The sequence below is a fragment of the Pelobates fuscus genome, chromosome 8 (genome assembly GCF_036172605.1).
Source record: "Pelobates fuscus isolate aPelFus1 chromosome 8, aPelFus1.pri, whole genome shotgun sequence".
Classification (NCBI taxonomy): Eukaryota; Metazoa; Chordata; class Amphibia; order Anura; family Pelobatidae; genus Pelobates; species Pelobates fuscus.
The window spans coordinates 14,986,590-14,999,420 of record NC_086324.1 but is presented as its reverse complement, the minus strand read 5'-3'; the positions used below and the strand labels follow the sequence as shown (position 1 = coordinate 14,999,420).

Genomic DNA, 12,831 nt, shown 5'->3' with positions numbered 1-12,831 from the left:
CCCACCCCAAGCACCCTGCAGGTAATACTAGCTTACCACTAACCCGCCCCAAGCACCCTACAGGTAATACTAGCTTACCACTAACCCGCCCCAAGCACCCTGCAGGTAATACTAGCTTACCACTAACCCGCCCCATGCACCCTACAGGTAATACTAGCTTACCACTAACCCACCCCAAGCACCCTACAGGTAATACTAGCTTACCACTAACCCGCCCCAAGCACCCTACAGGTAATACTAGCTTACCACTAACCCACCCCAAGCACCCTACAGGGGATACTAGCTTACCACTAACCCACCCCAAGCACCCTACAGGTAATACTAGCTTACCACTAACCCACCCCAAGCACCCTACAGGTAATACTAGCTTACCACTAACCCACACCAAGCACCCTACAGGGGATACTAGCTTACCACTAACCCACCCCAAGCACCCTACAGGGGATACTAGCTTACCACTAACCCACCCCAAGCACCCTGCAGGTAATACTAGCTTACCACTAACCCGCCCCAAGCACCCTACAGGTAATACTAGCTTACCACTAACCCACCCCAAGCACCCTACAGGTAATACTAGCTTACCACTAACCCGCCCCAAGCACCCTACAGGTAATACTAGCTTACCACTAAGCCACCCCAAGCACCCTGCAGGTGATACTAGTTTACCACTAAGCCACCCCAAGCACCCTACAGGTAATACTAGCTTAAAACTAACCCACCCCAAGCACCCTACAGGTAATACTAGCTTACCACTAACCCACCCCAAGCACCCTACAGGGGATACTAGCTTACCACTAACCCACCCCAAGCACCCTACAGGGGATACTAGCTTACCACTAACCAGCCCCAAGCATCTTACAGGTGATACTAGCTTACCACTAACCCGCCCCAAGCACCCTACAGGGGATACTAGCTTACCACTAACCCACCCCAAGCACCCTACAGGTAATACTAGCTTACCACTAACCGGCCCCAAGCACCCTGCAGGTAATACTAGCTTACCACTAACCCACCCCAAGCACCCTGCAGGTGATACTAGCTTACCACTAACCCGCCCCAAGCACCCTGCAGGTGATACTAGCTTACCACTAACCCGCCCCAAGCATCTTACAGGTGATACTAGCTTACCACTAACCCGCCCCAAGCACCCTACAGGGGATACTAGCTTACCACTAACCCACCCCAAGCACCCTACAGGGGATACTAGCTTACCACTAACCCACCCCAAGCACCCTACAGGGGATACTAGCTTACCACTAACCCACCCCAAGCACCCTGCAGGTGATACTAGCTTACCACTAACCCGCCCCAAGCACCCTGCAGGTGATACTAGCTTACCACTAACCCGCCCCAAGCATCTTACAGGTGATACTAGCTTACCACTAACCCGCCCCAAGCACCCTACAGGGGATACTAGCTTACCACTAACCCGCCCCAAGCACCCTACAGGGGATACTAGCTTACCACTAACCCGTCCCAAGCACCCTACAGGGGATACTAGCTTACCACTAACCCACCCCAAGCACCCTACAGGTGATACTAGCTTACCACTAACCCGCCCCAAGCACCCTACAGGGGATACTAGCTTACCACTAACCCGCCCCAAGCACCCTACAGGTGATACTAGCTTACCACTAACCCGCCCCAAGCACCCTACAGGGATACTAGCTTTCCACTAACCCGCCCCAAGCACCCTACAGGGGATACTAGCTTTCCACTAACACACCCCAAGCACCCTACAGGTAATACTAGCTTACCACTAACCCGCCCCAAGCATCTTACAGGTGATACTAGCTTACCACTAACCCACCCCAAGCACCCTACAGGTGATACTAGCTTACCACTAACCCACCCCAAGCACCCTACAGGTAATACTAGCTTACCACTAACCGGCCCCAAGCACCCTACAGGGGATACTAGCTTACCACTAACCCACCCCAAGCACCCTACAGGTAATACTAGCTTACCACTAACCCACCCCAAGCACCCTACAGGTAATACTAGCTTACCACTAATCCGCCCCAAGCACCCTACAGGTAATACTAGCTTACCACTAACCCACCCCAAGCACCCTGCAGGTGATACTAGTTTACCACTAACCCACCCCAAGCACCCTACAGGTAATACTAGCTTACCACTAACCCACCCCAAGCACCCTACAGGTAATACTAGCTTACCACTAACCCACACCAAGCACCCTACAGGGGATACTAGCTTACCACTAACCCACCCCAAGCACCCTACAGGGGATACTAGCTTACCACTAACCCGCCCCAAGCACCCTACAGGTAATACTAGCTTACCACTAACCCACCCCAAGCACCCTACAGGTAATACTAGCTTACCACTAACCCGCCCCAAGCACCCTACAGGTAATACTAGCTTACCACTAACCCACCCCAAGCACCCTGCAGGTGATACTAGTTTACCACTAAGCCACCCCAAGCACCCTACAGGTAATACTAGCTTAAAACTAACCCACCCCAAGCACCCTACAGGTAATACTAGCTTACCACTAACCCACCCCAAGCACCCTACAGGGGATACTAGCTTACCACTAACCCACCCCAAGCACCCTACAGGGGATACTAGCTTACCACTAACCCACCCCAAGCACCCTACAGGTAATACTAGCTTACCACTAACCCGCCCCAAGCACCCTACAGGTAATACTAGCTTACCACTAACCCGCCCCAAGCACCCTGCAGGTAATACTAGCTTACCACTAACCCGCCCCATGCACCCTACAGGTAATACTAGCTTACCACTAACCCACCCCAAGCACCCTACAGGTAATACTAGCTTACCACTAACCCGCCCCAAGCACCCTACAGGTAATACTAGCTTACCACTAACCCACCCCAAGCACCCTACAGGGGATACTAGCTTACCACTAACCCACCCCAAGCACCCTGCAGGTAATACTAGCTTACCACTAACCCACCCCAAGCACCCTACAGGTAATACTAGCTTACCACTAACCCACCCCAAGCACCCTACAGGTAATACTAGCTTACCACTAACCCACCCCAAGCACCCTACAGGTGATACTAGTTTTCCACTAACCCACCCCAAGCACCCTACAGGTAATACTAGCTTACCACTAACCCACCCCAAGCACCCTACAGGTAATACTAGCTTACCACTAACCCACCCCAAGCACCCTACAGGTAATACTAGCTTACCACTAACCCACCCCAAGCACCCTACAGGTGATACTAGTTTACCACTAACCCACCCCAAGCACCCTACAGGTAATACTAGCTTACCACTAACCCACCCCAAGCACCCTACAGGTAATACTAGCTTACCACTAACCCACCCCAAGCACCCTACAGGGGATACTAGCTTACCACTAACCCACCCCAAGCACCCTGCAGGTAATACTAGCTTACCACTAACCCGCCTCAAGCACCCTACAGGTAATACTAGCTTACCACTAACCCACCCCAAGCACCCTGCAGGTGATACTAGTTTACCACTAACTGCCCCAAGCACCCTGCAGGTACAGTTCCAATGCCTGGATACTAGCTTACCACTAACCCACCCCAAGCACCCTGCAGGTAATACTAGCTTACCACTAACCCACCCCAAGCACCCTACAGGTGATACTAGTTTTCCACTAACCCACCCCAAGCACCCTACAGGTAATACTAGCTTACCACTAACCCACCCCAAGCACCCTACAGGTAATACTAGCTTACCACTAACCCACCCCAAGCACCCTACAGGTAATACTAGCTTACCACTAACCCACCCCAAGCACCCTACAGGTGATACTAGTTTACCACTAACCCACCCCAAGCACCCTACAGGTAATACTAGCTTACCACTAACCCACCCCAAGCACCCTACAGGTAATACTAGCTTACCACTAACCCACCCCAAGCACCCTACAGGGGATACTAGCTTACCACTAACCCACCCCAAGCACCCTACAGGGGATACTAGCTTACCACTAACCCACCCCAAGCACCCTGCAGGTGATACTAGCTTACCACTAACCCGCCCCAAGCACCCTGCAGGTGATACTAGCTTACCACTAACCCGCCCCAAGCATCTTACAGGTGATACTAGCTTACCACTAACCCGCCCCAAGCACCCTACAGGGGATACTAGCTTACCACTAACCCGCCCCAAGCACCCTACAGGGGATACTAGCTTACCACTAACCCGTCCCAAGCACCCTACAGGGGATACTAGCTTACCACTAACCCACCCCAAGCACCCTACAGGTGATACTAGCTTACCACTAACCCGCCCCAAGCACCCTACAGGGGATACTAGCTTACCACTAACCCGCCCCAAGCACCCTACAGGTGATACTAGCTTACCACTAACCCGCCCCAAGCACCCTACAGGGATACTAGCTTTCCACTAACCCGCCCCAAGCACCCTACAGGGGATACTAGCTTACCACTAACACACCCCAAGCACCCTACAGGGGATACTAGCTTACCACTAACCCGCCCCAAGCACCCTACAGGGGATACTAGCTTACCACTAACCCGCCCCAAGCACCCTACAGGTAATACTAGCTTACCACTAACCCGCCCCAAGCATCTTACAGGTGATACTAGCTTACCACTAACCCACCCCAAGCACCCTACAGGTGATACTAGCTTACCACTAACCGGCCCCAAGCACCCTACAGGGGATACTAGCTTACCACTAACCCACCCCAAGCACCCTACAGGTAATACTAGCTTACCACTAACCCACCCCAAGCACCCTGCAGGTGATACTAGTTTACCACTAACCCACCCCAAGCACCCTACAGGTAATACTAGCTTACCACTAACCCACCCCAAGCACCCTACAGGTAATACTAGCTTACCACTAACCCACACCAAGCACCCTACAGGGGATACTAGCTTACCACTAACCCACCCCAAGCACCCTACAGGGGATACTAGCTTACCACTAACCCACCCCAAGCACCCTGCAGGTAATACTAGCTTACCACTAACCCGCCCCAAGCACCCTACAGGTAATACTAGCTTACCACTAACCCACCCCAAGCACCCTACAGGTAATACTAGCTTACCACTAACCCGCCCCAAGCACCCTACAGGTAATACTAGCTTACCACTAAGCCACCCCAAGCACCCTGCAGGTGATACTAGTTTACCACTAAGCCACCCCAAGCACCCTACAGGTAATACTAGCTTAAAACTAACCCACCCCAAGCACCCTACAGGTAATACTAGCTTACCACTAACCCACCCCAAGCACCCTACAGGGGATACTAGCTTACCACTAACCCACCCCAAGCACCCTACAGGGGATACTAGCTTACCACTAACCCACCCCAAGCACCCTGCAGGTAATACTAGCTTACCACTAACCCGCCCCAAGCACCCTACAGGTAATACTAGCTTACCACTAACCCGCCCCAAGCACCCTGCAGGTAATACTAGCTTACCACTAACCCGCCCCATGCACCCTACAGGTAATACTAGCTTACCACTAACCCACCCCAAGCACCCTACAGGTAATACTAGCTTACCACTAACCCGCCCCAAGCACCCTACAGGTAATACTAGCTTACCACTAACCCACCCCAAGCACCCTACAGGGGATACTAGCTTACCACTAACCCACCCCAAGCACCCTACAGGTAATACTAGCTTACCACTAACCCACCCCAAGCACCCTACAGGTAATACTAGCTTACCACTAACCCACACCAAGCACCCTACAGGGGATACTAGCTTACCACTAACCCACCCCAAGCACCCTACAGGGGATACTAGCTTACCACTAACCCACCCCAAGCACCCTGCAGGTAATACTAGCTTACCACTAACCCGCCCCAAGCACCCTACAGGTAATACTAGCTTACCACTAACCCACCCCAAGCACCCTACAGGTAATACTAGCTTACCACTAACCCGCCCCAAGCACCCTACAGGTAATACTAGCTTACCACTAAGCCACCCCAAGCACCCTGCAGGTGATACTAGTTTACCACTAAGCCACCCCAAGCACCCTACAGGTAATACTAGCTTAAAACTAACCCACCCCAAGCACCCTACAGGTAATACTAGCTTACCACTAACCCACCCCAAGCACCCTACAGGGGATACTAGCTTACCACTAACCCACCCCAAGCACCCTACAGGGGATACTAGCTTACCACTAACCCACCCCAAGCACCCTGCAGGTAATACTAGCTTACCACTAACCCGCCCCAAGCACCCTACAGGTAATACTAGCTTACCACTAACCCGCCCCAAGCACCCTGCAGGTAATACTAGCTTACCACTAACCCGCCCCATGCACCCTACAGGTAATACTAGCTTACCACTAACCCACCCCAAGCACCCTACAGGTAATACTAGCTTACCACTAACCCGCCCCAAGCACCCTACAGGTAATACTAGCTTACCACTAACCCACCCCAAGCACCCTACAGGGGATACTAGCTTACCACTAACCCACCCCAAGCACCCTGCAGGTAATACTAGCTTACCACTAACCCGCCCCAAGCACCCTACAGGTAATACTAGCTTACCACTAACCCACCCCAAGCACCCTACAGGTAATACTAGCTTACCACTAACCCACCCCAAGCACCCTACAGGTGATACTAGTTTTCCACTAACCCACCCCAAGCACCCTACAGGTAATACTAGCTTACCACTAACCCACCCCAAGCACCCTACAGGTAATACTAGCTTACCACTAACCCACCCCAAGCACCCTACAGGTAATACTAGCTTACCACTAACCCACCCCAAGCACCCTACAGGTGATACTAGTTTACCACTAACCCACCCCAAGCACCCTACAGGTAATACTAGCTTACCACTAACCCACCCCAAGCACCCTACAGGTAATACTAGCTTACCACTAACCCACCCCAAGCACCCTACAGGGGATACTAGCTTACCACTAACCCACCCCAAGCACCCTACAGGGGATACTAGCTTACCACTAACCCACCCCAAGCACCCTGCAGGTAATACTAGCTTACCACTAACCCGCCCCAAGCACCCTACAGGTAATACTAGCTTACCACTAACCCACCCCAAGCACCCTGCAGGTGATACTAGTTTACCACTAACTGCCCCAAGCACCCTGCAGGTACAGTTCCAATGCCTGGATACTAGCTTACCACTAACCCACCCCAAGCACCCTGCAGGTGATACTAGTTTGCCACTAACCCGACCCAAGCACCCTACAGGTCATACTAGCTTACCACTAACCCGCCCCAAGCACCCTACAGGTGATACTAGCTTACCACTAACCCGCCCCAAGCACCCTACAGGTGATACTAGCTTACCACTAACCCGACACAAGCACCCTACAGGTGATACTAGTTTACCACTAACCCGACCCAAGCACCCTACAGGTAATACTAGTTTACCACTAACCCGACCCAAGCAGTCTCAGCCTATCACTGCTGTCCTGGTTGGATCGGAATGCAGAACAATACATTTTCTTCTTAGTACTGTAGTCAAAGACCGTCAGTCCCTGGGTTTCAGAAGAGCTCTTTTTTTATTGTCAAGCACCCTATTTGCACCTTAATAATACACTGAACTACAGTTGTTATCGTGCATAGAGTACCTCTTCAAAGGGACATGCTAAGCCAAACTACAGCTTATTGTAGTGATTATGGTGTATGCAAGATGTGGGTGGCGACATTATTCCCGTTTTCGGCAAAAAACATTTTTAAGCAGTTTGACAAAAAACAGAGGATCCCCCAGCACCCTACGCCCATTTATCTGCCTCTGACATCATGTGCAGCACTGGCCAATTCTGCCTCAGACCAGCTCTGACAGTCTATTATTACACATACAGTCCAAATAGTTATACAGGTAATGGAAAAAGTGCTTAATGACATCAGAGGCAGAGCACACGGCTTTAGGGTGCAGTGTAATCCACCCTAGTTTAAAAACCAGAGGGCCCTGCTCTTATAGGCTGTTTTGCACCATAACCACAGCAATACAATCAGCAAACCTGCAGAATGTAAGAGGTTCATTTATCTAAACAGGAGTTCTGACAAGAGAATATTAAATTCTCTGCGGAATTATCAGAGTTCGACAATGTTTCCAGCTCAGAAATGTTGGCCTAACATTTGAATTCCCACTCAGTTCCCAGTTTAGTGAATAAGGCCCCTGGAGACTTGCAGCCGATCCTTAGGGGCACAATAAATCAAAGTGCAGACAAGAGGATTTTTATTCTTTATTAAACCCACACATTGTCTCGAAGCATTCCTAATTACTTCATTACAACACTGGGGGAACATGTTTAAGCAGTAAAGCAGAGGACTTATGTAAAATATAGCAATAATCTTATTCGTGCCTGCGGGGCTCAGAGAGAGAGAGAGAATACGCTTTGCCTGGCTACTGACAAGAAAAAAATATCTAACTTCTAACAGTTCAACAACAAACTCCCAGCTTAACCCTCCAGGCACCACATGGGTGTGCAGTGTGTGTAACACACAGCCGTCTTCAGCCAACATTACATTGCAGAGAATTTAAAAAGGAATTCTAACATTTAGACTCAAATAGCCAAACTATAGCTGAAATGGAAACGTTTTCAGTATTGGCGATTTTGGTCTGAAGATTCCAATTCAATATACAATTAGTTCCTATTTAGTGATTCCATGCAAATTTTACAGGAACTAAATGGACATATATTTATGTGAAAAAAAGTGGGCAATATTCAATAAACCATAGATTGTTACAGCGCGGGTTAGAGTGGAGTCCCAACTTTGGCAAAACGAATGTAGTGGACTGTGTTTCCCGCAGAGCATCATGGGATACGTAGTCTGCAACATCTGGAGTGCCAAAGGTTGCCTACCCCTGTTATAGAATGTATGTGAAAGATAGGAGTTGCACTTTGTGGCACTTAGAGAGCAGGATGCTAAATAATTCTAATGAATGCAATGACAGCTCAAACTTGACTTTCCAATAAAGAACATTTATTTCTACAAATTAGATGACACAGCTCATTATATTATTCACCCTAAAGGACTTACTATTTTTTTTTTTAGGATTTAATTACTAAACAGAGATTCATGCTGAGCTGACAACAAAAATAGCAGAATTTGGAGAAATATCTCACCTGGTTAGGTTACGTTGGGGACAAGAATGGAATCTCATTTAGTCTAATTTTTGCAAGTCTGTGATGAACTCACCGCAGCTCCCTGTTGAGTGATTAACTCCTTTAATAAATGATAATATATTCTTTGCCGTTGGCACACTCTATCATAGCCTGGCACACCACCCACAATCCCCTGCACGAGGTTACCTTGCTGCAGGATTTTTCCGAAGTACTTGTTGTGACTGGTACAGTTCCAACGCCTGGATCTGAACTGGTGCTGACATTCTCGTACCCCGAGTTTGGCGCCCTTGGCAACTTCGCTAATGATCTCCGGCTCGGTCTGACACAGCTCCGCCTGCTTACCAGCTAAACGCTTGGTTTTTCTGCAGATGCTATTAGGGTCCATCACCAAGGGGCTTCCAACTGCCCTGCCAGATTTGTAAACAAAGAGAGAGAAAGAAAATGCAGTGTTTGAAGGTAGAGATGATATTCCAGCTACAAAGCTGTGTGTTTTAGGGGAAGTCTGGGGGAAAAGTGCTAAATGTCGAGCAATAACCGTGGAAACGATAAAATGCTGATTGCTACATTTTTATGACTGCAGCCCTCTTTATAAATGTATGTCCATCAACTGCCCAGCGTTTGATAATCAGACTAATTGTCCATCAACCAACCTGCAATAAATAATCTAAAACAAAACATCTATTGCTCTCCACAAACACCACTTAAATCACTCCAGCTCCCACACCTTCTATAACCCACACTACCTGAGCAGCATGCTAACTACAGCTGCCCACACCTCCTTTAACCCACACTACCTGAGCAGCACGCTAACTACAGCTGCCCACACCACCTATAACACACACTACCTGAGCAGCACGCTAACTACAGCTGCCCACACCTCCTTTAACCCACACTACCTGAGCAGCACGCTAACTACAGCTGCCCACACCTCCTTTAACCCACACTACCTGAGCAGCACGCTAACTACAGCTGCCCACACAACCTATAACACACACTACCTGAGCAGCACGCTCACTGCAGCTCCCCACACCTCCTTTAACCCACACTACCTGAACAGCACGCTCAATGCCGCTCCCCACACCTCCTATAACACACACTACCTGAGCAGCACACTCACTGCAGTTCCCCACACCTCCTGTAACCCACACTACCTGAGCAGCACGCTCACTGCAGCTCCCCACACCTCCTATAACACACACTACCTGAGAAACACACTCACTGCAGCTCCCCACACCTCCTATAACACACACTACCTGAGAAACACACTCACTGCAGCTCCCCACACCTCCTATAACCCACACTACCTGAGCAGCACGCACACTGCAGCTCCCCACACCTCCTATAACCCACACTATCTGAGCAGCACGCACACTGCAGCTCCCCACACCTCCTATAACACATACTACCTGAGCAGCACGCTCACTGCAGCTCCCCACACCTCCTATAACACACACTATCTGAGCAGCACGCACACTGCAGCTCCCCACACCTCCTATAACCCACACTACCTGTGTAACACGCTCACTGCACCTCCTATAAGTCACACACTCAAGCTACCTCCCCACCCTATAACCCGATGCATTTCTTACCCTTTTTAGAAAGCCTGCTCTAATCTGGTATTTTGAAAATGTCATCGTGTTTTCTCAGTGTCAGATAATCTCTCTGTTATACATTTAACATAATAAGACTGAGGACTACTATAAGGGGTCTCCGGGGGATCATTACTGGGCCGCAGACCCTGACTCATTGTTTTCCTGGTTGAAAAAAAAACACATGTTGACCGATTCCACCTTTCAGAGGTTTCTGCTCAACCGATCAAAGGGCGAGATTTTATTGAAATACTTTTTATGCTGTTTATATGAATTTCGGGAATCTGTGTGCCCTGGTGGGTCAATCTACTAATAAAAAGACACAAACATTTTGTTTTCTTTTGGAAGTGAGTCGTTTTAAAACCAGCATCTTTATCATGAATGACTGTTTCATGGGCTGTGTATTGTTCATTAACTACTATTATAGATTATGTGAAAATGACTCCAATTCTCACCATGTTGAGCCTCCTGGGAGTTTTAGTCTACAGCGATATAGATGACCTAAAGCCTGCACTCCTGTACATAGCCCCGGCAACAGACCTCTCACAGTATAACAGCCATGACAGATTGTGGCACTCTGGACGCCTATAAACTGTATATATTGTGATGCTCAGGCAGACTTCAGCCTATATGTATACAAGTGCAATTATCTATAGAGTGCCAACATATTCAGCAGCGCTGTACAAGAAAAGAAAGAAAACCAAATACCTTAACCCTTTTGAGAGAGGGGGACCCTTTTCTGAGTAAAATGCTCTCTTGGGCACTATTAAGAAGTCCCCCTCCCCCATTTGCAATACAACCTACAATATATAGAGTCTTCCTCGGATGGAAGCTCCTGGCTCTGGTTTCCACACCCCTTGCGACATCCCGGGGACCTCACACAGTCCAATCACAGGCCTCTCTATGAGGGGTGAGACTAGGGGTGAGGCTCTATGAGAAGCCTGTGATTGATTTGTTTCACCGGCTCAGAGCGCATGCGCTGGAGAGGGGGGAACAATTTGATTCCAAAAAATAATAAAATACTGAGGGAAACGGAGGGAGGCGGGGGAACTCACAGTGGGAGGGAGGGATGGGGAAGGGAACCATCTTTACCTTGCAGGCACTTTGCCTTCTAGGGAAACGGCAATAACATCTGTTTCCAGCGCATTGCGCACACTGACGACAAATGCAAAATATGCACAGAATTGACAATGGCAGACCGGAACAGAGCTCTGAGCTGCCTAAGTCACATGTGCTGGGGGTGCAACTAGCCAGTACACGATTAAAAATATCGCAATGTGCAGTGTTTCACGCAGAAACAGTAGACATACATACTCCTACCACCATAACCACTTAAAATCACTGATGTAGTTATGGTGATTGGAGTAACCCTTTAATTCTAATAAAACACATTAGACTTACAGGAACAGTTATATCTGGCATTCAAACTGAGATTACACAAACCAAGAATCAAGAGCACTTATGGGAATTTCCGTAAACAGAATGTATGTAATAGAAAAATACAAAACATAGCATAAAATCAGAGTTTCGACCCTCGGGGGTCTCCATAAAATTTGATAAAGATCCCAGGGGGTAAAAAAAAAATGTATCGTATGCTGGTTCGCATTTCCCTACTACATGTATTTTGTTCACGGAAATCCCCGTGCTCTCGTTCTCGATTCACACGCACAGACAGACATGTTAATATGGAAACATGCGAATGTTTAATTAAAGACTGGTGGCCTGAATAACAGCCAATAAAACTGGGGCCCTCACAGGACTTTGTAAATGTTCACAAACTTTATTCAGCTTGATATTTCTGTCACCCCCTGGGCCGTATTTATGACCCCGGGTATTCTGTGATGCCCTCCATTTGCTGTTTGGATACAGTTTTGCCATTGTTGCCTTATTTACCAGCTGAAGAAATACGTTAAAGGCACCCCATTGCTTAAAGACATTTATTGGAACCAGCTGAACATGGCAACATTTTGACCCAAAACTGGGTCTTTGTCAAGCTTAATGTACAAGTAGAGTCTGATCTACTGATCAAGCTGGCAAGCAGGGCCCGGCGATTTGACAAAATGTATATTGGCGTCAGGGTTTGTGCCAGACAGGACCCTATCAGCAACTGCCTACCCTGTCTACCCGGAGAGCCACCAACATATACTATCAGTGTCACATACCCTAA

At 48.8% G+C, this 12,831-nt stretch overlaps 1 protein-coding gene across 2 annotated transcripts in view; it reads right to left on the bottom strand.

Moving 5' to 3' along the window:
• WNT6 (Wnt family member 6) overlaps positions 1-12,831 on the bottom strand; it is an 87,361-nt gene that overhangs the window by 18,335 nt on the left and 56,195 nt on the right. The window contains exon 2 of one of the 2 annotated variants that reach the window (XM_063429285.1): positions 9,262-9,482. In XM_063429285.1, coding sequence (XP_063285355.1) covers positions 9,262-9,482 — 221 coding nt within the window. The remainder of the gene's footprint in view (positions 1-9,261; positions 9,483-12,831) is intronic. The other variant, XM_063429286.1, reaches the window with a different exon arrangement.